Source organism: Pelophylax lessonae (assembly GCF_965119305.1).
Source record: "Pelophylax lessonae genome assembly, chromosome: 9".
NCBI classification, from domain to species: domain Eukaryota; kingdom Metazoa; phylum Chordata; class Amphibia; order Anura; family Ranidae; genus Pelophylax; species Pelophylax lessonae.
The window spans coordinates 222960507-222987406 of NC_138776.1; the positions used below are offsets into that span (position 1 = coordinate 222960507).

At 48.9% G+C, this 26900-nt stretch overlaps 1 protein-coding gene across 1 annotated transcript in view; it reads right to left on the reverse strand.

Annotated features, from left to right (window-relative positions):
• The window catches only part of PRPF19 (pre-mRNA processing factor 19), a 328967-nt gene that overhangs the window by 293342 nt on the left and 8725 nt on the right, over positions 1 to 26900 (reverse strand). Inside the window, exon 2 of the mRNA XM_082268946.1 lies at positions 22407 to 22556. Within this exon, the coding sequence (XP_082125072.1) occupies positions 22407 to 22556 (150 nt within the window). The remainder of the gene's footprint in view (positions 1 to 22406; positions 22557 to 26900) is intronic.

Genomic DNA, 26900 nt, shown 5'->3' on the forward strand with positions numbered 1-26900 from the left:
CGTACAAAACCAGGGTTCCCTATGTCAGTGGTCCTCAACTCCGGTCCTCAGGGCCCACTAACAGGCCAGATTTTAAGTATTACCTTGGGGAGATGCAGACTAGAGTACTGCAATCACTGAGCAGCAAATGATATCACCTGGAATGTATTTCAGTTATCTTGCAAATCTGGCCTGTTAGTGAGCCCTGTAGGCCAGGGTTGAGGACCACTGCCCTATGGCACTGCCGCACAGAGAACTTTGCGGCCAAAGGATGTATCACCTGATGCCAGAACATCAATTTTGTAGAATTTTGAGAAGTTGTGCACTGACGACCAAGTCGCAGCCTTGAACACCTTGGCCACGAGGTCTGATGCCGGAAGGCCCAGGACGCACGCACCGACCTGGTAGAATATGCCTTGACAGGGAAGGGAGGAACCCGTTCCCGCAACGAATAGGCCCGTACAATGGTCTGTCCGATCCATTGGGCAATGGTCGCCGCGACGCAGCCATACCCTTCCGAGGTCCCTCAGGAAGGACAAAGAATCCGATTTCCGAAAGGATTCGGTCGATGACAGGTAAACCCTGATCGCCCTGACAACATCCAAGGAATGCAAGGCAACTTCTTTTGGATTGAAAAAATTGGGTGGTGCGCTATATCAATGAATGTGAATGCATAAACTGTGCATAAAACTGAATGTGCAAATCAATATATAAACATATTGTGCAAATAGAATGAAAACAAAGTCCCAAAGATTTCTTGGTTGAAAATCCAAATGAATATTCAGCGACTGATGTAAACAGATGGTGACAATTCAAAAGTAACTCAGTGATTCCCTCCACCTATGTGAATTCCTCCTTACCGGACGGATGAAAGTAAGTGCTCCTCTATACAAGTATAAACACACGATAATTGTGCTCAAGCCCAAAACGATCCGTGCTCACCACTGTGCATGCATATGAGCCTGCTTGGCCCCTTACCAGATCGGTATGGATAAAGCACTTTGCCACAACTTCCTGGACTGCAATGGCTGTCTCATAGGATGTTCAAGCAATCGTTGGGTGGACTCAGCAGGAAGATCGTATCATCCAACAATTACATGTAAAAGAATAGCCGCTATGGTGCATTACCTTTTAAACTTAATTTATTAAAGGAAAAATACACTTACATGTATGTGGATAAAAAACAGCAAATATGTGTATAGGAGCGTTGAGGAAATTCTAATGAGCCCGGGTCCGGCTGCAGCTCGGATCCCGAGCGACGTCGTGACGGCACGCCTCCTGTCTGACGCGTTTCCACCGATTGGTTATCTTCAGAGATAGGAGGTTCCCGCGCGCCGTCACTTCCGTCCTTTTATTTTCAATGGAGCCACGTCACTTCCGGTGTCAACAATGGAAGCTCCGGAAGTATCTCACGGCTCTCCATCGATTAGAACTTATCTAATTATTCTATTTTCTCAATAATGCGGATGTATATTATTGAGTTAGCACCTACTTCTGAGACAATCTATTCTCAACATCCAAAGGAGTGTTAAGATTGCTGGTCATGCATCGTCGCCCCCCTGTTGACTTCCGCTAGTATATATACATTATAATTAATGGATAAAATTGTATTCAAAACTTTAAAATTGTGGAGGACAAATTATCCACTTCCACTTACCAACTTCTATCTTTGGATAAAATTCTATGCTGGCTGTTTCAGCACAGTGACACCGGAAGAGACCAGCATTATATTTCCTTTCCAAGGGGACAACTGTCTTGTATAATGTTTACGAATTGACATGTTTTAGGCCGAGAGGCCATAATATAGAATGGGATATCAATTCGCATATCAATAACAGTTGAACACATAGCCAGTATATTCCTTCAATTGAAATTCACATCAGATATTTAGTACCTTCACACATGTTTATGTCTTTTGTTGTTATTTAAAAAGTTTTATAAGGTGTTAATATATGTCCTTATTTTACATTTTTATATATATTTTTTATGTAATATATACATGTATCTCAGACCGTGCGGTCTATGTAGCTCACTGAGAGATAAACATTATACAAGACAGTTGTCCCCTTGGAAAGGAAATATAATGCTGGTCTCTTCCGGTGTCACTGTGCTGAAACAACCAGCATAGAATTTTATCCAAAGATAGAAGTTGGTAAGTGGAAGTGGATAATTTGTCCTCCACAATTTTAAAGTTTTGAATACAATTTTATCCATTAATTATAATGTATATATACTAGCGGAAGTCAACAGGGGGGCGACGATACATGACGAGCAATCTTAACACTCCTTTGGATGTTGAGAATAGATTGTCTCAGAAGTAGGTGCTAACTCAATAATATACATCCGCATTATTGAGAAAATAGAATAATTAGATAAGTTCTAATCGATGGAGAGCCGTGAGATACTTCCGGAGCTTCCATTGTTGACACCGGAAGTGACGCGGCTCCATTGAAAATAAAAGGACGGAAGTGACGGCGCGCGGGAACCTCCTATCTCTGAAGATAACCAATCGGTGGAAACGCGTCAGACAGGAGGCGTGCCGTCACGACGTCGCTCGGGATCCGAGCTGCAGCCGGACCCGGGCTCATTAGAATTTCCTCAACGCTCCTATACATCTATTTGCTGTTTTTTATCCACATACATGTAAGTGTATTTTTCCTTTAATAAATTAAGTTTAAAAGGTAATGCACCATAGCGGCTATTCTTTTACATGTAATTGTTGGATGATACGATCTTCCTGCTGAGTCCACCCAACGATTGCTTGAACATCCTATGAGACAGCCATTGCAGTCCAGGAAGTTGTGGCAAAGTGCTTTATCCATACCGATCTGGTAAGGGGCCAAGCAGGCTCATATGCATGCACAGTGGTGAGCACGGATCGTTTTGGGCTTGAGCACAATTATCGTGTGTTTATACTTGTATAGAGGAGCACTTACTTTCATCCGTCCGGTAAGGAGGAATTCACATAGGTGGAGGGAATCACTGAGTTACTTTTGAATTGTCACCATCTGTTTACATCAGTCGCTGAATATTCATTTGGATTTTCAACCAAGAAATCTTTGGGACTTTGTTTTCATTCTATTTGCACAATATGTTTATATATTGATTTGCACATTCAGTTTTATGCACAGTTTATGCATTCACATTCATTGATATAGCGCACCACCCAATTTTTTCATTTCACTACATTTTTCTGGTAGCAGCTTATCACAGACCTAGCGCACTTTTTTTCTTACAAACTTCTTTTGGATGCCTAGGGTTCGCACAAAGCGAAGGTAAAACAGTGTCCTCATTTAGGTGAAAATCCGAAACCACCTTTGGCAGAAAGGACGAGTTAGGTCGCAAGACCACCTTATCCCTATGAACCACCAGGTAAGGGGGAACGGCAAGACAACGCCGCCAACTCCAACACTCTGCAAGCAGAAGTGATCTCTACCAAGAAAACCACCTTTTTAGATAGCATAGGCAACGAAATTTCCCTGATGTTTTCAAACGGAGAACACTGCAACACGGACAGAACCAAGTTCAAGTCCTATGGAGGTAAGGGCTCCCTTCTAGGAGGGGCCAAGTGACGCACACCTTGAATAAAAGGTGTGAATTAAGGAATGAGACGCCACAGGGCGCTGGAAAAGAACAGCCAGTGCAGATACCTGGCCCTTAATCGTGGCCAACGCAAGGCGCCGGTCCACACCAGTCTGGAGGAAAGCCAGCACCCTCGTCACCGAGTAGGAATGAGGAGAGAAACCCCTGGACTCACACCAGGCAAAATAAGCTTTCCATGTACAGTAATAAATCTTACCAGAAGAGGCTTTTCTAGCCTTGATCAAAGTAGGAATGACCTCTGAGGAGAGACCCCTGTCTCTCAGGACCTGGCTTTCAACAGCCAGGCAGTTAAAGCCAGCGACTGTAAAGCAGGATGGAAGATCGGTGCCCGAGACAGTAGATCTTCTCGCATTGGCAGCCGCCATGGAGGCTCTACGGCCAGGTGAACGATGTCCGCGTACCAGGACCGGCGAGGCCAGTCCGGCGCTACCAGAATCACCAGTGATAGTTCCGAGGCCAACCTGCGAAGGAACCTGGACAACAACTGAATCGGCGGAAAGGCATATATCAGCTGATACCGGCGCCAAGGCACCACCAGCGCATCCGAGGCGTCTGCCAGAGGATCGCGCGTTCTTGCCACGAACCTTCCCACCTTGCGGTTTAGCCGAGACGCGAACAGATCCACATATGGGGATCCCCACTTCGCACACAGCATCTGAAACCCCTCCGGGTGTAGGGACCATTCCCCCTGGTCCAGGGTCTGACGGCTCAGATAGTCGGCATGCCAATTCTCCACACCCGGAATGTGAACTGCCGATATCGCCGGGACATGAGTCTCGGCCCAAGACAGAATACCGGTCACCTCCTGGGCCGCCCGGGCACTCCTGGTGCCCCCTTGGTGATTGATGTAAGCTACCGCAGTGGCATTGTCCGTCTGCACCCGTACAGGACAGCCCTGAAGACGATCCGACCAATGGATCAGGCACAGCCTGATTGCTCTCAATTCCAAAAAGTTTATCGGAAGGGAGGATTCCTCCTCCAATCAAGTGCCCTGGGCAGACAGGTTGCCCAGAACGCCACCCCAGCCCGACAGACTGGCATCCGTGGTAATCACCGTCCACAGAATTGGCCGGAATGATTTTCTGTCCGACACAGCCGGGGACTGAAGCCACCACAATAGATCCATTCTGGTCTGGCGACTCAGACACCCTCAGGTCCAAAGACTGAGGCAGTCTGTCCCACCTGGCGAGGATCTCCGTTTGGAGAGCTTGCGTGTGAAACTGTGCAAATGGTATCGCCTCGAAGGCCGACACCATCAATCCCAGGGACCGCATACAGGTCCTGAGTGACGAGGATTCGTTGTCCCTGAGGGACCTGACCTCGTCATGTAGGGTTCGGAGCTTGTCCTCCGGTAAGAACACCTTTGCATGAGCAGAGTCCAGGACCATTCCCAGATACAGGAGACGAATCGAGGCGTCAAGGTCGACTTCTGAATGTTGATCGTCCAACCGAACTCCAGGAGCGTAGTGCTACACACACTGACAATGTGAGGAGAGGAAAGCCGAATAACGGCACTTCCTCATTTACATGTGACCGGCTGTGATTGGACACAGCCGATCACATGGGTAAAGAGTCATGTCATTGACTCTTTACCCAGATCGGGGTCGCGCCGTGTTCTAGCAACATGGCGCGGTCATGATCGCCGCTCCGTGCGCTCCCGGGGGCGCGCGAGAGAGGCTTTTCTGGTGCGCCGTCATATGACGGCGTCCTAGAACAATAGCTACACCGCTCCGCCGCCATTCGACGGCCAGCAGCAAGTGGTTAAGCCCTGCCCATCTCCCTCCTGATCGGCTAACCGACTGATTGAAAGCCACGAGTGCCAAGGGCGCCGCAGCTGTCTCTCAGCCAAATCAGGAGAGAGAGTTCCAGACGGCCGAGGGACTCATGAACATCGCTGGGCAGATGAACCTCAGTTAAGTATTAGGGGGTGCTGGGGAGGCTGCTAAACACAGAAGACTTTTATCTTCATGCATAGAACGCATTTAGATAAAGCTTTCTGACTTTACAATTTGTTCTGACTTTACAATTTGTTGTTTACAAGTTAAGATCAGTATTTTTTGTTAGAAAAGTACTTTAGAACCCCCACTTTTTTTTTTTTTTTTTTTAGCAGAGACCCCAGAGAATAAAATGGAAATCATTGTAATGCTTTTTGTCACACCGCATTTGCGCAGCAGTCTTACAAACGCAATTTTTTTTTTGAAAAAAAAACAGAATTTTTGTAAAATCTTACCTGTAAAATTCCTTTCTCTGAGTCCTCCGACAGTCGCCGCCATCTTCATATTCGTCACAATGGGGTATTAGACTTTGCTCCGTAGGAGTAGCTAGGCAACAGAATGTCAATATTAAAGCTTTTAACATATCCCCACCCCAGGGGGTGGTCCCCTCAGTCTATACCCTCCTGCTTCCTGCTTCGGTTTCAGTGGAATAGCAGTAGAGTACCTAAACCCCAAAAGAGGAGTGGGGGCGGCGACTGTCGGAGGACTCAAAGAAAGGAATTTTACAGGTAAGATTTTACAAAAATTCCGTTTTCTCTTACGTCCTCCGACAGTCGCCGCCATCTTCATATTCGTCACAATGGGGACGTCCCAAAGCAGTGCAAACATGAGGGGTGGGAAACGCAGCCGCGCCTAAAGGCAACGCAGTCTCCACATCAAGAAAGTAACCTTACCAAAGGAAGGAAACCAGCTGGGCAACACGAGAAAAAATTTGCTTAACGGGAGCAATAACCCAGGAAAAAAACAAATAACCCAGGGATACAAAGAAATCCCAAACAGCCCAAAGGACCAAAACCAGGGACCCTAAGGGACCGCCGCACTAAGAACCTTGCGGCCAAAGGAAGCATCTGCCGATGCTTGAACATCCACTCTGTGGAACAGAGTGAAGGTGTGCACGGTCGACCAAGTCGCCGCCCTACACACCTGGGCCACAGAAGCCCCATGACGACAGGCCCAAGACGTACTCAGAGATCTGGTAGAGTGCGCCCTCACAGGCATAAGGGAAACTTTTCCCCGCAAAGCATAGGCCTGTCCAACGGCCTGTCTGAACCAATTGGCGACGGCAGAAGCCGACGCTGCCACGCCCTTCCGAGGACCCCCGGAAGGACAAACAAAGAATCCGACTTGTGAAAAGATTCAGATGATTTTAGATAAACCCTAATCGCCATGAACAGCATCCAAGGAGTGCAACACCACCTCCTCCGAATGTTTAGACTTCGCGCAAGGCGAAGGCAAGACAATGTCCTCATTGAGGTGAAATTCCGAAACCCTCTTCGGAAAAAAAGAAGGGTTAGGTCGCAAGACCACCTTAACCAAGTGATTGACCAGATACGGACAATGGCAGGACAGGCTGCCAGCTCCGACACTCTGCGAGCCGAATTGATCGCCACCAAAAAAGGTGACCTTCTAGGACAACAAAGACAACGAGATCTACCCGATCCGTTCAAAAAAAGAACCATGTTGTAACACGGACAGAACAAGATTCCAGTCCCAAGGAGGCAGAGGCACCCCCCTAGGAGGGACCAGATGCCCCCGAACAAAAGTGCCAATCAAGGAGATAGATGCCATAGGACGTTGAAAAAAGAACGGCCATCGCAGACACCTGACCCTTGATCACAGCCAGCGCCAAACGCTGTCAACACCCTTTCGAAGGAAGGACAACACCCCAGACACCGACCACGGGCGAGGTGAAGACCCCCTGGACTCACACCAGGCAAAATAGGCCTCCAAAATACGGTAAAAGACCTACCCCAAGGAAAAAATTCCTCGCGTCGATCAGAGTGTGAATGACCTCAGGGGAGAGACCCCTATCCCTCAGGGCCTCGGTTTCAACAGCCAGGCCGGCAAAGCCAGCGACTGCAAGGCAGGACGAAATATCAGCCCTTGAGACCGGAGATCTTCCCGAAGAGGCAGAGGTCTGCGTACCAGGACCGGCGAGGCCAGTCCGGTGTCACAAGAATCACCGTGTTTTGGTTCCGAGACCAACCTGCGAAGGAACCTGGGCAGCAATTGAAACGGTGAAAACGCATACATCAGTCGGTACTGATGCCACAGAGCTACCAACGCGTCTGCCCGAGGATCGCGTGGCCTTGCCACAAACCTGTACACCTTGCTGTACAGACGAGACGTGAACAGGTCCACCTCCGGAAGACCCCATGTCGCGCACAACATCTGGAGAACACCCGGACGGAGGGGTCATTCCCCCTGGTCCAGGGACTGGTGGCATCAGATAATCCGCCCGCCAGTTCTCCAACCCCTGGAATGTGAACCGCCGATATCGCCGGGACATGCGTCTCGGCCCAAGACAGAATGTCGGCCACTTCCCGAGCCACCCGGGCCCTCTTGGTGTCCCCTTGGCGAATGACGTAAGCCACCGCCGTGGCAATGTTCGTCTGCACCCGAACGGGACAGCCCTGCAGCCTGTCCGGCCAACGTTGAAGGCAGAGAATCATCGCACGCAATTCCAGAATGCTGACCGGAAGGGAGGATTCCCCCTCCGACCAAGTTCCCTGGGCGGACAGAACGCCCAGAACACCACGCCAGCCCGACAGGCTGGCATCCGCGGTGACCACCGTCCATGAGAGAGGACGAAAAGACTTGCTCCCTGACACCGGCGGGGACAGGAGCCACCACAGAAGAACCCTTCTGGTGCGATGGCCCAACGAAATCCGGATCCAGAGATCGCGGTCGCCCGTCCCACCTGGACAGGATCTCCGCTTGGGGACCCCGCGTGTGAAACTGGGCGAAGGGAATCGCCTCGAAAGCCGAGACCATCAACCCCAGACATCTCACGCACGTCCGAGTGGACGAGGACGGAGCGTCCCTGAGGGACCTGACTTCCTTCCTGAAGAGTCCTGAGTTTGTCGTCCGGTAGGAAGACCTTCGCCTGGACAGAGTCCAGAACCATTCCCAGGTAAGGGAGACGAACCGATGGGCACAGTGCTGACTTTGGAAAAGTTATCGTCCAACCAAACTCCTGCAGAGACTGCATCGTAACGGACAGAGCCTTCTCCAGACCCTGGCTGGTCGCAGACCGAACCAGAATATCGTCCAGATACCCTAGGACAGAGACGCCCTGGGCTCTCAACAAAGCCAAAACCGGTGCCCGCACCTTGGTGAACACCCGTGGAGCCGAGGCGAGACCAAAGGGCAACGCCACAAATTGGTAGTGATCCTCCGCTATGGCGAATCGAAGGAACCTCTGGTGACCCTCGAAATTCGGGATGTGAAGATACGCAGCCTTCAAGTCGATGGAAGCCATGAACTCCCCCCGGAACCAGGGCAGCCACCACCGACCGCAGAGATTCCATGCGGAGCTTGCGCACCCGCACAAAGCGGTTCAGCGCCTTTAAGTCCAGAATCGGACGTACCTTGCCCTCCTTCCCGGGCACGGTGAACAGATTGGAATAGAACCCCCGAAACCTGTCCCGATGAGGCACCGGGACCACCACTCCCTGAGCCCTCAGGTCCTGCACCGCTAGATGCAGATCCCGCAAACGCTCCGGGGACAGTAGAAGATTTGAGGGAAAAAATCTGCGCTCCGGCCCATAGAGAAACTCGATCTCGTAGCCAGAACGAACGATTTCCTGAACCCACCTGTCCCGAACCCGGGACAGCCATGGCTGAAGGAAACCGAGCAAGCGTCCCCCCACCCCAGAGTCGGGTGAGGGCGCCCCTTCAGGCCGCACTGGTGTGGGCCGCTGAACCGGACTGGCCGGACTTTTGCTTACCAGTCCACGGCTTCTTACCAGGAGCAGTCTTAGCCTTGTGGGATTAGGGTAAGAGCGTGCTCTTACCACCCGTGATCCCCCTAATTAACGTATCTAGGGACTCACCAAAAAAAAGGCGAGAACCATCATAGGGCAGATTAGCCAAGGTCTTACGCGAAGATTGGTCCACCGACCAACACTTCAACCAAACCAAAACGGCGAGACAATACCGCCACACCATGCACACGTGCAGCCAACGGAACCATATCCAGGTCCGCATCACACAAATACATGACACCCTGGTGGATTTGATCCACCATATCCAAAGTCGCCTGGAGGGCAGAATCAGCCACCAGGACGCGATTAAGCACCTGCGTCCAGCTCGCGACAGCCTGGGCCGCCATAAGTGAAGCAAATAAAGCTTTCAGCATAGAACCCATAATAGAATAGGCATGACAGGCAAGGGACTCCGTCCGTTTGTCCGTGGCATCCCGGAACACCGGAATATCCTCAGCAGGAATCGCAGTGGGCTTATTCAGAACCGCTATCGCGTGATCCACCGGAGGTGGGACACACCAACGCCCATCAGTAGCGGGCGTAAAAAGGATAGCGCAGCTTAAACCTACTTGGTATAGCAAAAAGGCTTGCGTATATTACGCCAATGTTCCTTTACAGCGCATTGAAAATCATCAGTGCAGGGAAATACCTGCGTTGTTTTGCGTCTTTTCTGCGTCCCACAAGCCGCCAAGGCAGCAGGAGGACAAGGTTCATCCTGTAAACGCAGTGTTTGCTTGATAGAAGCAACCAATTCATCCATGAGTGCAAGCTCTTCAGACGAGCCAGGGGGAGAAATATCAACCCCCCCAACCTCAGCCTCCATTTCTGACCCTACAAGGTCCAGGGAGGAACGGGACCCCGACAAGGAGACCCCAGCAACAGCAGCCCCATCACCAACACCCTCTGAATCAGAGGAAATTGAAAACTCTGGGCCTTTTTGAGGAATGAGCAGCCATCAGCAATTGCACCCGAGTCGCAAGGCTAGCCACAATCGCAGCCAAATCCCCCCCCCCCCCCCGAGGGGGAAAAACCGCAGTCCCCTGGCTTCCCACCAATGTGACAGGAAATTTGCTTTCCTGAGAATCCATGCCCCAAAATGAGTAAAATAAAATGGGTGACCGCCCCTTTAAATAAGGCGCTGCGAACGTAGCCCACCGCCACACAAGCACACCCACACCAGGGACCCCCACAGGGAGAAGTTATACTCAGGCAAGGATACAGAGAATAGAGGGAAAAAACCTGGAGAGACCGCTGCTGCTGCTGGCCAGATCGGTGCTCCTGTAGAAAAGGAATTGCTGATATTCAGGGCGCTCCATTAAAGCCTATGGGAGGCTACAAGAAAATGGCCGCCATGCATGTGTACCATGCAGCCGGAGCGAGTACAGCCAAAATGGCGCCGTTTGGCGCCGAAACCGCCGCTCCCCCACCTCATGAAGGTGGAATAAAAATACAGCACATAGTTATAAAGAACATGGTGGACCGCCGCAGCGGCGCTGTAATGTGCCCCAAACATGATAGCATCAAGTTCCACAGCACACAGCCGTTCACACACTCAGACTGACACAGAAGTGCAGCACAGCCCCCCCTTCTTGCAGCCCACAGCATGCAGTGTGAGAGATAGGGAAACATCAATAGTGTGAACACAGGGCAAGGCAACACAGTCCCAGACTGACACCCCCCAGACAGACAGGTCCCCACATGAATACACTTACCTCTTACATGGCGTGGGGGACCCGCACAGGCGAACAAGCCGCTGTACATGAGACAGGGAGAGTCGCATCCAGGACGCAGCAGAAGGTGGGTTGAGAAACCGCACAGCGTCCAGTGAGGTAGCCACCTCACCCTAGCATCCCTGCACCGAACAGGGATGGGTCGTTCAGAAAACTCAGGAGCGGTACCTGACTGAACGCTCGATGGCAGGCTGAGAAGCCACTGACCCACAACCTGCGACCAGGGGAGTCAGCCCGAGACGCAGCCCGCATTATCCTCTTCATCCGAAGATCTAACTATTGCTGGTAAAAATAACAGCTAAAGAAAGAGAAAAAACTCAAATAAAATCAAAAAAGAGAGAAGGCTGAGACAAAATGCCCCAGCATAGAGACATCCAGCTACTCCTGACAAGCTAGACATTGAAACTGAAGCAGGAAACAGGAAGCAGGTGGGTATAGACTGAGGGGACCACCCCCTGGGGTGGGGATATGTTAAAAGCTTTAATATTGACATATTCTGTTGCCTAGCTACTCCTACGGAGCAAAGTCTAATACCCCATTGTGACGAATATGAAGATGGCGGCGACTGTCGGAGGACGTAAGAGAAATACACTTTATAACAAAAAAAAAAATAGTCAATTTAACCTAGTTTTTTTGTATAATGCGAAAGAGGATGTTACGCTGAGTAAATTGATACCAAACATGTCATGCTTCAAAAATTGCGCACGCTCATGGAATAGCGACAAACTACGGTACTTATCCATAGGTGATGCTTTAAAAATGTTTACAGGTTACCCGTTTAGACTTAGAGGAGGTCTTGGGCTAGAATTATTGCTCTCACTCAAACAATTGCAATGATACCTCACATGCGCTTTGAACACCGTTTAATTATTAATTTTTTTTTCCTATTTAATTTTTACACCGTCGCTTTAAAAAAGTTTGAGCACTTTTATTCCTATTATTATTATAACATCCCTTGTAATAGAAATAAGCAGGTCCTCTTTAAGGCTATTCAGCGGAAGTGACGTTTGACGTCGCTCCGGTCCTCCAGGGGCATAGAGTCAACTGGGGGCCATCTTGCCCTCGCTTCACTTCCTGCCTATCAGTACACAGGGCCGGATCAATTTTGCCGCTACTGACAACTCCAGTAAGCAGGGAAAATGACCGGGAGGAGGCAGGCAGGGGGGTGGGTTTTACCTCTCCCGCTGGACATAGAAGTGATCCCGTGGCAAATCCCCTGTTGGGACCACTTTTATCAGAATTGCCAGGTGTATAAAAAAAAAAATTGCCATAACCCCAGTATTTTACGTCAAAGTACCAAATACACTGTAGGCAGTCAGGAAGTGGTTAAAATGTCAACAAATCACTACTCACATATTCAGGGTGGGGTTCAATTTTGACCCGTTATCTACAGCATCCATAAGGACCAAGAATCCATGAAATTAGACCTTTTGAGAAAACCCTTCTCTAGACAGGTAAGCGAAAGGCTGTGCAGAAGGGCCAGCAGAGTGACCAGAAAAGGGTAGGGAATCGGATTCAGGGAAACTGTCCTTAAATACGGTACTAGGACCTTGCAGAGAGAGAGAGAGAGAGAGAGAGACTACAACCCCCTTTCCCTGGGACCATGTGCCAAGTCTGAGGTAGTGAGCAAGGCCATCTGACCTCTTGCACCTCAGTGCTTGCAATCTGCCATGTGCAGTGCAAAATGTACCTAGTGGGATGTGCACAACCTCCACAACTGAAAGGGAAGAGTGACGTTCTTTGCCAGGCACTATTGAACTGCTGAACAGTCATTTAAAGACGCCCTCATCAGAGCCGCCCATGATTGCCATCCATCACTGCCTCCCACCAGTGCCCATTATTGCCCACCAGTGCAGGAAAAAATTGGATTTTTGACTTACCGTAAAATCCTTTTCTCTTAAGCTCATTGACAGACGCAGACTTCTTGATCTATATCAGTAGGGATATACTGCCCCCTACAGGAGTAGGACACTAGGCAGGAAAAAAGTTCTGGCCACACCTTATGGGCAGTCCCAGGGGGTATATCCCCTCTCTCCCTGCTACAGGATGTCAGTTATGTAACAAAGCAGTGTCAGAGAATTCAACCCAAACCAACTAAAAAATAGAGGGGCGGGTCCTGCGTCTGTGAATGAGCTTAAGAGAAAAGGATTTTACGGTAAGTCAAAAATCCAATTTTCTCTGTAGCTCATTGACAGACGCAGACTTCTTGATTAATATCAGTAGGGACGTCCCAAAGCAGTGCCACAAATGAGGGGTGGGATAACAGAAATAAAAATCCAATCCAGAAGGCCCAACCGGAGCCAACCAGAAGCATCAAGGACTCATCGAACAAAAGGATGAGACCCAACTGAAAAAAACCCCCGAGGTAGACCAACGGTCCCCTCAAACAGCGGCCTACAGAACCTTGCGGCCAAAAGAGGCATCCGCCGATGCCAGCACATCAACTTTTTTCAAAATTTTGTAAAGGTATGAACCGACGACCAGGTAGCCGCCTTGCAAACCTGAAGCACCGACGCCTGATGGCGGAAGGCCCAGGAAGCACTAAGAGCCCGAGTAGAGTGTGCCTTAACAGGGAACGGAGGAACCCGACCCTTAATAGAATAAGCCTGCACCACCGTCTGTCTGATCCATCTGGAGATAGTCGCGGCAGACGCAGGCAACCTCTTTCTAGGGCCATCCGTGATCACAAAAAGTGAATCGGCCTTACGAAAAGAATCACTAGTAGCCAAGTACACCCTGATCGCCCGAACCACATCCAAGGAGTGTAACGCAAACTCCAGAGGATGACTGGGCTTAGGACACAGGGAAGGTAACACAATATCCTCATTCAAATGAAACTCTGAAACCACCTTAGGAAGGAAGGATGGATTCGGACGAAGAACCACCTTATCCCTATGAACCACCAGATATGGGGAACGACAGGACAATGCGGCCAATTCTGACACCCTGCATGCAGAAGTGATAGCCACCAAAAAGGCCACCTCCTGGGATAAGGTAAGCAAGGCAATGTCCCTAATATATTCAAAGGGAGGTTTCTGGAGAACCGACAACACCAAAATTAAGATCCCAGGGCGGCAAGGGCGCGCGCACCGGAGGAGCCAGGTGCCGCACCCCCTGGATGAAACTCCGCACCAAGGAATGAGTAGCCAGTGGCTTCTGGAAGAAGATTGCCAATGCTGAGACCTGACCCTTGATAGTGCGCTCAAGGCCAGTTTCTTCTCAACCCCCCGTTGCAGAAAAGCCAATATCCGAGCCACCGAGTAAGAACGTGGAGGTAACCCAAGGGATTCACACCACGCGATATAAGACTTCCATGTGCGATGATAGACCTTTCTGGAAGTCGCTTTCCTCGCTTTAATCAGAGTAGGGATAACTGAAAACAGACAAACCCCTGTCCTTCAGCACCTGGCTCTCAACAGCCAAGCCGTCAAAGCCAGCGATCGTAAAGCAGGATGGACGATCGGTCCCTGAGACGGCAGATCCTCCCTGAGAGGAAGTCGCCAAGGAGCGTCTGCGACCAGCCTGACCACGACGGCATATCAGGCCCGATGAGGCCAATCCGGAGTCACAAGGATGACTGGAATTCCCTCCGCCTCTATCTTGTGAAGAAGTTTCGGTGACAACTTGAGAGGAGGAAAGAGAGTACTCAGTGCGTCTGCAGCGTCCGCCAGAGGATCGCGGGCTACAACCCTGTGCACCTTTCTGTTGCGCCGAGATGCCAACAGATCCACGTCCAGGGTGCCCCAATGAACGCATAACTGGTGAAACACCTCTGTCTGAAGAGGCCATTCCCCTTGTTCCAGGGTCTGACGGCTGAGAAAGTCCGCCTGTCAATTTTCCACACCCAGAACGTAAACTGCAGAAAGAGCCGGAACAAACTGTTCCGCCCAAAACCTGCCGGCCACTTCCACGGCCGCCAGAACACTCTTGGTGTCCCCTTGATGATTGACATAGGCCACGGCCGTGGCATTGTCCGACTGAATCCGAACCGAGCAGCCCTGAAGATGCTCGGTCCGGTGAACCAGGCAAAACCTGATCCCTTTCAGTTCCAACACATTTATCGATAACCTGGATACTTTCGGAAGAAAGGGCTTCCCCTGACTGAGCATCGGAGACCGAGGCCCCCAAACCAGGAACTACCTGGTCCGCTCACTCAGCCGGATCCGATTGCCCAGGGAATCAGAATTCCAGTTCCATTTGAGAAGAATCTCCTTTTGGAGAGTCCGCGTATGACACTGAGCCTGCGGAGACTCCGCACAGAAGCGGAGGTCGTCCAGGTAGCCCAGGACCGATATGCCCCGCTGCCGCAACAACGCCAGGACTGGGGCCCAAACTTTTGTGAAGACCCGGAAAGCAGAGGCGAGACCAAAGGGTAACGCCACAAACTGATAATGGTCCGCTCCCACCGCAAAGCGCAGATACTGCTGGTGTCCTGCGTAAATGGGAATGTGAAGATAGGCACCCTCTATGGGCGCCCTTTGCATCCAGTGCTGCACTGCCCCCAACAGAGCCATTAGGCGATTTGGGGACAGTCGCATATTGGAAGGGAAGAACTGCACCGATAGAAGCGATCGCAACTCGATCTTGTGTTCCGACCGTATGACCTCGTGAACCCATTTGTCTTGAATACTGTAGAGCCACGGGTCCGGGAACCGGCGAAGACATCCCCCCGCCCTTGATCTGGGTGGGGGCGCACCTTCAGGCTGAAGCGGTCTTATCCTCAGGTCTGGAAGGACCAGATTTTTGCTTACCAGACCAGGGTCTCTTAAAACCCCCCGGGGGGGATTTGGAGGACTTTGCCTTATAGCCCGCCCCGGAGGAGCGAAAAAATTTCTTGTGAGCCATAAAGGAAGGTCCCCGTCTGCGACGAGGTTCCTTACCTTTATTAGCCTGTGGTAGAAAGGTGCTCTTGTCACCAGTGAGATCCTTAATAATCTCATCCAAGGTAGCACCGAACAGGCGATCCCCCTGAAAGGGGAGATCAGTCAATGCTTTTTTGGAAGCCTGATCCGCCGACCAGCACTTTAACCATAGCATGCGCCGGAGGACCACCGCTGGGATCGACACACGCCCCAGCAATGGGGCAGCGTCCAGTGTGGCGTCACAAACTGTAGCCCCTGCACTATTTGCTCCAGCAACTCCGGCACGGCAGGAGGGAGACTTCTCCCCTCCAGGTCATGGCGTAATAGCTTGGCCCATTCCGTCAATGTCTGTGAAACCAGAGCAATGGTAAACACTGGCCGATCCTGCCAGGGAGAATATGGAACGGGACAGATTCCGCCCTACGGTCAACTGGATCCCGAAAGGACGGGGAATCCTCCACCGGGATAACTGTGGCTTTATTTAGTCTGGAAACCGGTGGATCCACCACAGGTGGCAGCGTCCATTTTTTAAGGAGGGACACTTCAAACGGGTAGCGCCTAGCAATCCGTTTAGGCATCCCAGGGGGTCGTTTTGGATAAGCCCACTCGTCTTTAATAATATCATCAAAGCATTTGGGAAAGGGAAACACCTTTTCCACCTTAGAGGGGCTTGCGAGTGCCAAAGGCAACTTCCGTCTGAACTGCCTCCACTGGTGCAACCTCCAGTTTTAGGGTCTCCCGGACTGACATAATCAGTGCGTCCACCAGTGCTTTGTCCTGCGCTATGGCAGAGGCAGGAAGATCATCCTCACTGTCAGAGGGACGCGGGACATCAACCCTAAAGGAGGAACCCGCGGCAGCAGCGACCGGCTCAGGATCAGAGTCTGAGGTATCGGACGAGACAGGGGTGGGCGGGGGTCGTTTTTTTAGCCCCCCGTCCCTGACAGGCCACCTCCACCCGGGACACATATGACTCCAGGACCGCTGAAAGCGAATCAATGGTGAGTGGAGAATCGGAGGGCCCTGCGGCCACCTCGAGGGGATCAGATGGGGACTCATGTGCAGCAGGGTCCATGGCAATGCCAGGGAAACCTGTCAGCAAAAAATGACAAAATGAAAAAAAAAAAAAAAAAAAAAAAAAAAACTTTTTTTTTTTAAAAAGAATCCCCCAGCGCTAAAGCGCCCCCAGTGGTCACGTGCTCGAGACCCCCGCAGAGAGAGGGAAGAGAGACCCCCAAAAGGCTCACCACTTGATGCACCAGAGTTCAAACCAGGACTGCTCTCAGCGCTGTCTGACAGGAAGTCTTTTGTGGAGTGATTTTCCCGGGTCTAGGGAGGGGCCACGCCCTTGGTGATTACTACAGCTGCTCAGCTCTCAAGCAGGATGAGCTGGGTGTACCAAGATGGGCCTGAAAGCACAGGTATTAACCCCCCCCTGATCGTTTTTAGGGTAACACCGGCGGCGCCCCCCCACTGCCTCCATATGTGGCCTGTACCCACTAGTGAGGGGGGCAGATAGGTGGGGGTGCGTAATAGGACAGAGGGGAACCCGGAATCATGAGGGTCCGACCATCCCGGGGAGCGGCCCGCGTCCACCCCAAAACCCGTCAGGGGGAGGAGGGGGAACATTCTTCTCACCATACCGGAACAGGCGGGCACCAACTCCTGACAAAACCCCTCTCCACCGAGGTGGGGGGGCTGTCGGCCAAAACGGACGCCGCGACTCAGACTCCGACTGGTCGTAGGCGACCTGGAGAGAAGTTTAACTCGCGGGGCCAGTCCCCGTCCAGTGGGACTATGTCGCGGCCGACCCAGCACTGAGCTAGGGCCTGCACGCGCTCGTAGGCCGGCTGGGGTGACCACAGGATCTCAACATCCAGCCCGTCGCCCAGATCCAGCATAATTGCTTGAAGATCTCACAGGAACAAACTGGAGAAAAAAAGCTAACTAAAAAAGATTTATCTAAAAAAAGCTTGCCAGGACCAGAGATCCCAGCAAGGAACTTAGGTCCTTACTCCTGACTAGGCAGAAAAAAACTGACATCCTGTAGCAGGGAGAGAGAGGATATACCCCCTGGGACTGCCCATAAGGTGTGGCCAGAACTTTTTTCCTGCCTAGTGTCCTACTCCTGTAGGGGGCAGTATATCCCTACTGATATTAATCAAGAAGTCTGCGTCTGTCAACGAGCGACAGAGAAACATATCCATTTACAAAATTTTTATAGCAAAAAACTTTTTTGGCCTTTTTTTTAATTATTTGTGTAGCAAAAAAGAAATAACCTTGCAGTGATCAAATACCACCAAAATAAAGCTCTATTTGTGGGGGGGGGGGGGGGGGACAAATTTGGCTTAGGTAGTATTGCATGACTGCGCAATTGTAATTCAAAATGCAACAGCGCTAAAACCTGCAAATTGGCCCGGGCAGGAAGGGGGTGAAAGTGCCCTGTATTGAAGTGGTTAGACCTGTGCAAAAATCACTAACAGCCCTGGCAGCAGAAGTTTTACAGCTTGCACGCCTTCACAGCCAAGGGCATAAAAGAGTGCCAGTGAAGAAGGCAAACCCTGCACTTGCCACAGCAAATGTCTTCTGTTCTGAGCAGGATCAATAGGGAAGACCCTTCACAACTGGCATACCCCCAAAGGGATTTTCAAGAACAGGGTTCCTCTGGTGGAAACCACAGCCCTGGGCTACATCAACATGCTGTGCTAAGCTGAATGCCCCCAGATTATCCAGTTACCCCTAAGCAACATTACAGTTTAGTCACTTGTCTTCTCCAGGCAGGGTCTTTAACCACTTGCCGACCGCCGCACGACTATCTACGGCGGCGGTCAGCCCCTCACAGGCAAAGTGACGTAGGTCTACGTCGCTCGCCTGTGAGGGTTTAGGGAGCGAGCGCGCGCCGCCGGAGGCGCGCTCCCGCTCCCGCGTGGTCACGGACCCCCCCGCGCGTGTGACCGGCGGACCCGATCGCCGCCGGCCACTCTGCGATCGGCGGGGGAGAGGGAGAAAGTCAGGCAGCTTGTGTAAACAAGCTGCCTGTCATTCTCCTCTCTGTATGAGAGACTATGTAGATCCATTGATCACTCTGCATACAGTTGAAGCCACAGCCAATCACAGTTAGAATCACGCCCCTAGGGACACACACAGCCCCTCCCTCTCAAATAAAGTTAACCCCTTCACTACCAGTGTATTTTTACAGTAACAGTGCATATATATAGCACTGATTACTGTAGAAATGTCACTGGTAACCCCAAAAGTGTCAAAAATGTCAGTCAAGGGTCCGATCTTTCCGCCGCAATGTCGCAAAAAAAAAAATCGCAGATCGCCGCCATTACGCGTTAAAAAAAAAAAAAACAACAAAAATGACAAAAATCTTTCCCTTTGTTAGTAAACGCAATAACTTTTGCGCAAACCAATCAAAATACGCTTTTTGCGATTTTTTTTACCAAACATAGGTAGCATAAAACAAATTGGCCGAAAATATTAAAAAATTTTGATTTTTACATTTTTTTTTGGGGGAATTTCATATAAAAAAAAAGGGAAAAATATTGCTATTTTTGCAAAATTTACGCTCTTTTTTTGTTTATAGCGCGTGATCAAAAAATCGCACAGGTGATCAAATACCGCCAAAAGAAAGCTTTGTTTGTGAGAAAAAAAGGACGCCAAATTTGTTTAGGTACAGCGTCGCACGACCGCGCAATTGTCCGTTAAAGTCACGCAGTGCCGAATCGCAAAATACCCTCTGGTCGTTTAGCAGCCAAATCCTCCGGGGCTTAAGTGGTTAACCACTTAAGCCCCGGAGGATTTGGCTGCTAAAGGACCAGGGGTTTTTTTGCGATTTTTTACTGCGTGACTTTAACGGACAATTGCGCGGTCGTGCGACGCTGTACCTAAACGAATTTGACGTCCTTTTTTTCCCACAAACAGAGCTTTCTTTTGGTGGTATTTGATCACCTGTGCGATTTTTTGATCACGCGCTATAAACAAAAAAAAGAGCGTAAATTTTGCAAAAACAACAATATTTTTCACATTTTTTTATATGAAATTCCCCAAAAAAAAAAGTAAAAATCAAAATTTTTTAACATTTTTCGGCCAATTTGTTTTATGCTACCTATGTTTGGTAAAAAAAAAAAAATCGCAAAAAGCGTATTTTGATTGGTTTGCGCAAAAGTTATCGCGTTTACTAACAAAGAGAAAGATTTTTGTCATTTTTGGTGTTTTTTTTTTTAACGCGTAATGGCGGCGATCTGCGATTTTTTTTTCGGTACTGCGACATTGCGGCGGACAGATCGGACCCTTGACTGACATTTTTGACACACTTTTGGGGTTACCAGTGACATTACTGCAGTAATCAGTGCTATACATATGCACTGTTACTGCAAAAATGACACTGGCAGGGAAGGGGTTAACTTTATTGGACAGGGAGGGGTTAAGTGTGTCCTAGGGGCGTGCTTTCTACTGTGTAGGGACATTCCTATTGGTGTAAAAGCAAAGATCAACCGTTCTACATAGTAGAACGGTCAGATCTTTACTTTTACACAGGGAGAACTGACAGGCAGCTTGTTTACACAAGCTGCTCTGTCTTTCTCCCTTCACAGGAGCGATCGCAGTGTGACTGGCGGACATCGAGTCCGCCGGTCACACGCACTGACTTGCCTGTGAACGAGCCGCGGCGGGCGCGCGCCCGCCCGCGATAGGCTCGCAAGTCAGTGACAGGCGAGTGACGTACCGATACGTCACTCTGCCTGGCCGGGGCTGACCGCCGCAGTATATAGTCGTGCGGCGGTCGGCAACCGGTTAAACAGTCCCCCAAGCCTCAGCCAAAGAGTTAAAAAAAAAAAAAAAAAAAAAACACAGAAGCTGCTGTGGCTATGGTGCAGCCAGGTGTCTTGACAGATTCTCTGTGAGCAAAAGAAAGAAAAGAAGGGAGGAAGGGAAGGAGGAGAGCTTCTCTTCAAGAGAAGAGGTTTATCACCCTAGGACACTAGCAAAAAGCTGAGGCTAACTGGAATTTAAAGGGGTTATATAGCAGCTGTCCCTGCAGCTTTCTCTGCCAAACCCAACTTATCTGTTTATAACTCATGGTTAAAAATAAATATTGTATCCTTAAGACTCGATTCACACTAGCGCGACTTGTCAGGCAACTTGTCAGCCTGACAAGTCGCGCTCCCTCGCGGTCTATTGACTGCTACAGGACCCGTTCTAACAGGAGCGACACAAGTCGCTCCGACTTACAAAAAAGGTCCTGTACTACTTCTGGGCGACCTCGGAGCGACTTGCATAGACTTCCATTATGTGAAGTCCATGCAAGTCGCTCCGAAGTCGTGGTGCATGGGAATGCACAAGTCGCCCCGAAGTAGTACAGAGTCGTGCCGCCCCAGTGTGAACCGAGCCTTACAAAAAAAAAAAAAAACTACTTTGATATTGATACAAATGTTAATTACTTCTATTGCTCATCCATATATCTGCTGTACAGTGGATCAGTTTCCCAGATGTTATCAGCAGTTAATGCACAAAGTAGGGCAATCTACAGGTATACAAGTCCTGCAATATACCAGAGGATTTATCAGGAAGACAGGCACAGTGACATTTCAAATAGAATACATTTTGTTGTTAAAAGTACACTTTCTATATTAACGATCAGTTGTTGAAGTGGTTACTTGCAATCATACAAATAATACCACCATTAATGCAGTGCACTGCTGTTTAGACAGCACAATGTTAAATTAATAAGGTGACTTAATGCAAAGGTTTTACACTTAAAAATGCTGTTGAATAATGTACAGTAGAATCATAAGCCTTAAATTATTTTATCTGTTCATTTTAATTATTTCCTTTAATTTTCTAGTGACTTTCTGGAAAAAAAAAAAAGGAGCAAGATACACGATAGCATATAGTATGCATATGTTGCCAATTTGTATGCAGGATAACTTTAAAGTGGATGTAACCCCATTCATAAAATTAGACCATATTTGTAGTGTTTACTCATCTCTCTCAAAAGCCCTAAGCCCGGTGTCTTTCTGCTGCTCTGTTCCTCTTATCATATAACTTCTGACAAGTTCTCCTACACAGGAGATAAAAGCAGCTGGAAACTTGTGTTGGGTGGGTGCATAAAGATAGATTAGTAGAGAGCTTGTCTAGATTGTCTATTAACAGCACAGCTCTGCATGTTTCTTCCTTCCTCTGCCTATGAGGAAATGGGGTGTGCCTTCCCTCCAATCAGCTGTCACAGTGTATACCAAGACTCCACATCCAGTGCTGGAAAAAGAACAAAAAAAATTGTAACACTAAGTTCACTTTCTAAACAATGTAGAAAGCTGAAGACAGCAGATTTACAAATAAAACTTAGGTTTTATATTTCATCTCTGTATCATCTGAGGCTGTTTACTTAAGTGGGTATATGTGAGGGTTTACATCCACTTTAAAATAAACAGAGAATGTCACAGGGCTGAAACTCAAACGTTTACTGACCTTTGATATCAATTAACTGATCTTCACTCAAAGGCTGATTTGTGACCGGATCGGTGCCATTTTCAGCCAGGTACTTTTCAATGAGCCGTCTATCAAATACATGACCCGATACAGGGGAAACGCAAGGACGATCAGTGACCTCATTACTGACTGCAGAAAAAGCACACACAGTATACACAGGCATTAATGAAAACATGTTTGGATTAACACTAGCTTATAAGAATACAGACCATTTTTTTAGGCTCAAATATTTCAACTAGCACAAAGCTTTCTTTGTTACATTGTTACATAGTTAGTTGCATAGTAAAATAGTTAGCGAGGTTGAAAAAAGACATCAGTCCATCCAGTTCAACCTATGATGTGTGTGTGTTTGCTGTTAACCGTACATTGTATACCCCTGTATGTTGTGGTCTTTAAGATGCCCATCTAATCGTTTTTTGAAACTATCGATGCTCCCTGCTGATACGACTGCTTGCGGAAGAGAATTCCACATCCTTACTGCTCTTACAGTGAAGAACCCCCTGCATATTTTAAAGTTAAACCGCCTTTCCTCTAGTTTTAGTGAGTGGCCACGTGTCTTATTGTATTCCCTTTCTCTGAATAGTTTGTTCCTTATGCTAGGGTTGCCAGTACAGTATTTGTACATGGATATCATATCCCCCCTCAACAGTCTCTTCTCCAGAGAGAATACGTAAAGTGCTTGTAGTCTTTCCTCATAGCTGATGTACTCCATTCCCCTAATTATATTTGTTGCCCTTCTCTGGACTTTCTCCGGTTCCAGCACATCCTTCCTGAGGACCGGTGCCCAGAACTGGACAGCATACTCCAGATGTAGCCGGACCAGAGTCTTGTAGAGTGGGAGAATAATCTCTTTATTTCTGAAATGTGAATCCCCTTTTTTTATACATCCCAGTATTCTGTTGGCTTTGCTTGCAGCGGCTTGGCATTGCATGCCACTGCCAAGCCTGTTGTCTACCAGTACCCCCAAGTCATTTTCCATCCTAGACTCACCCAGAGGTTCCCCCCCCTAATGAGTAGCTTGCTTTCTGGCACCCAAGTGCATTACTTTACATTTTTCAACATTAAATCTCATCTGCCATGTAGTTGCCCACCCCATTATTTTTTTCAGGTCCGCTTGTAAGGTTTCCACATCCTGCCCAGAAGATATTGGCATGCTTAGTTTAGCATCATCCGCAAATACTGATTTTACTCGATATCCCCTCCTCTAGATCATTTATGAATAAATTAAACAGGATTGGCCCCAGGGCAGAACCCTGGGGGACTCAACTTTCCACACCCGCCCAATCTGAGTACTCCCCATTAATCACCACCCTTTGCAACCTCCCCTGGAGCCAGTTCTCTATCCAGGTACTCACCTTATGGTCCATACCTAGCTTCCTTAGTTTGTACAGTAAGCGTTTGTGGGGGAACGGTGTCAAAGGCCTTTGCAAAGTCCAGATACACCACATCCACAGGCTTACCTTTATCTAGGTGGCAGCTCACTTCATCATAGAAGGTTAATAGATTGGTTTGGCAAGAACGATTTTTCATGAATCCATGCTGATTACTACTAATAATACAATTTTCATTACTACAGTCTTGTATGTGGTCCCCTCCAAAATCTTGCAGACTACTGATGTTAGGCTGACCGGCCTATAGTTACCCGGGATATATCTCAGCCCCTTTTTAAATATTGGTACCACGTTGGCCTTTTTCCAATCAGCTGGCACCATACCCATCTGTAAACTATCCTTAAAGATCAAAAATAATGGTCTGGCAATCACCTGGCTGAGCTCTTTAAGAACCCTCGGGTGCAAGCCATCCGGTCCCGGTGATTTATTTAGGTTAAGTTTCTCTAGTTTAGTTCCAAGTCTATCTTCTGTTAGCCATGGCGGTATTTCCTGAGGTGTGTTGTTTATAGTTTGGCCTTACAAGCTGGGTTAGTGTAGCCCCCCGATTCTTTTGTGAAGAATTAAGAGAAGAAATTATTTAACACTACTGCCTTTTCCCTGTCCTCTGTGGCCAAAACTCCCTTATTGTCTTTTATAGGGCCAATGTGTTCTGGCCTAGCTTTCTTACTGCTTATATACTTAAATAATTTCTTGGGGTTCTTTTTACTCTCTTTCGCTATATATCTCTCGTGTTCTATTTTAGCCGCCCTGATTTCGTCTTTACATTTCATATTACACTCTTTGTAATGCTTGAATGCTGCCAATGACCCCTCAGTCTTGTATTTTTTGAAGGCCTTTCCTTTAGCATTAATATGCATTTTTATGTTGGAGTTTAGCCACCCAGGGTTCAGTTTTGCTCTTTTAAATTTATTTTCCTTTGGAATGCACTGGTCAATCCCTTTGTTAAGTATGCTCTTGAAGCACTCCCATTTTTCCTCCATGTTCTTTGTTCCCAGGGTTCTATCCCATTTGATATTTTCTAGCAGAGAGCGCAGTTTTGGGAAATTGGCTCTTTTGAAATTCAGTGTTCTTATATTGCCCTTGTGTTTCCTATTACTATAATTAATACTGAAACAAATTGACCTATGGTCACTGTTTCCCAAGTTGCCCCGTATTTCTACATCCGTGAGCAGGTCTGTATTGTTGGTAATCAGTAGGTCAAGTACTGCATTGTTTCTTGTCGGTGCATTCACCATCTGACCCATGAAATTGTCCTGCAAAACATTTAGGAACTGCCGAGCCCTGGCTGAATGCGCGGTTCCTTCTGCCCCTATCTGGATAAAATAAATTATTATTATTTTCCCCCATTATAATGACATTTCCCATCCTTGCTGCCAATCCTATCTGTAAAAGGTGGTCCGCCTCCCCCACCTCCCTCTGGTTGGGGGGCCTATAGCATACGCCCAATATTACCTTCCCCACAGTGCCTTCCCTTTGAAGCTCTACCACTAGGGATTCTGCCTCGTCCGTAGCTCTATTATTAATATCATCCCTCATATTTACCTATACACTGTTATTAATATACAGACATACCCCTCCCCCTTTATTACCTTCTCTATCTCTGCGATAAAGGGAATACCCCTGAATGGTCGCCATCCAGTCATGAGAGCTGTCAAACCAAGTCTCTGTTATCCCCACAAAATGTAAGTCCTCCTCAAACATCAGCAGCTCCAGCTCTCCCATCTTGTTGGCCAGGCTTCTGGCATCGGTATATAAACCTCTTAATTTTGACCGGTTGCATATATCCTCATTTGATGTTTTTAGGCTGCTCTTGAGATTCTTTCCCATACCCACCCTGGGTTTATGAGCTCTGAACACCCTACCGCTAATGTCCCCATTTGTGCCCTCTGGCTAATTCTACATCTGTACCCTTCCCCCCCCCCCATCACCTAGTTTAAAAGCCCCTCTAACTTTATGGTCATCCTCTCACCCAGTACGGCTGCACCCTCCCCATTTAGGAGCAATCCGTCCCTACCAAAGAGCCGGTGGCCGACTGAGAAGTTGGCCCAGTTCTCCAGGAACCCGAAAGCCTCCTTACTACACCAGCTCCTCAGCCACTTGTTAACTTCCCTAATCTCCCGCTGCCTCTCTGGTATGGCTCGAGGTACAGGTAGTATTTCCTAAAATACTACCTTGGAGGTCCTAGTCCTCAACTTAGCGCCTAAGTCCCTGAAATCGTTTAGGACTCGCCATCTTCCTCTGCCTATGTCATTGGTACCCACGTGTACCATGACAGCTGGGTCTTCATCAGCCCCATCCAGTAATACGTCCACCCGATCTGCGATGTGCCAAACCCGAGCGCCCGGTAAACAGACTGTTCGGCGCTCACGGTCTTTGTGACAGATTGCACTGTCTGTCCTTCTAATGATTGAGTCCCCTACCACCAGCACCTGTCTTTCCTTTCCCTTTCTCCCGGCCTTACTGGAGGAGTTCTTCCCCTGGCAGCTAGGGGCGTCGTTCTGCTCCAGCAATGCTGGTCCCTGACTGGTTTCCCCAACATCACGCAACGGGGCATATTTATTGGGGTGCTCCAGCCCAGGATCGGCCTCCTTGCCTTGTTCCCTTCTACCCCCTCCTGTCACCCATCTACTCTGCTCTGATGCCTGCACCTCCATTACTCCGCCCACCTCTGTGCAGGCCCCTGCCTGCGCCTGACGGGTACGATCCCAGCTCTTCCTCGGCATGGACATTCAGCTCAGTGTTGCCAGCTGCTTCCCTAGATTCAGGACCTGAGCTTCCAGGGAAGCAAAGTGCTTACATTTTGCGCATTTGTATTTGCCCTCGATCGCATGATCGAGGAACGCATACATATCACAAGATGTACACCGAGTCGCATCTCCACACCCGCCGGGCATTGTACCTACTAATCTAATGTGGATTCATCAATTTTATGCATCGCATACTAGCATATTATGAAATGCTTCCCTTAAAACAAAGCCCTTCCAGCAGCACCCGGTCACCGCTAAGACGGCCAACACCTTCCCCTTGTGTTTATTCTGGGTCCACGGGCTCCGGCGCTGCAATCACTTCACTCCCGCACATG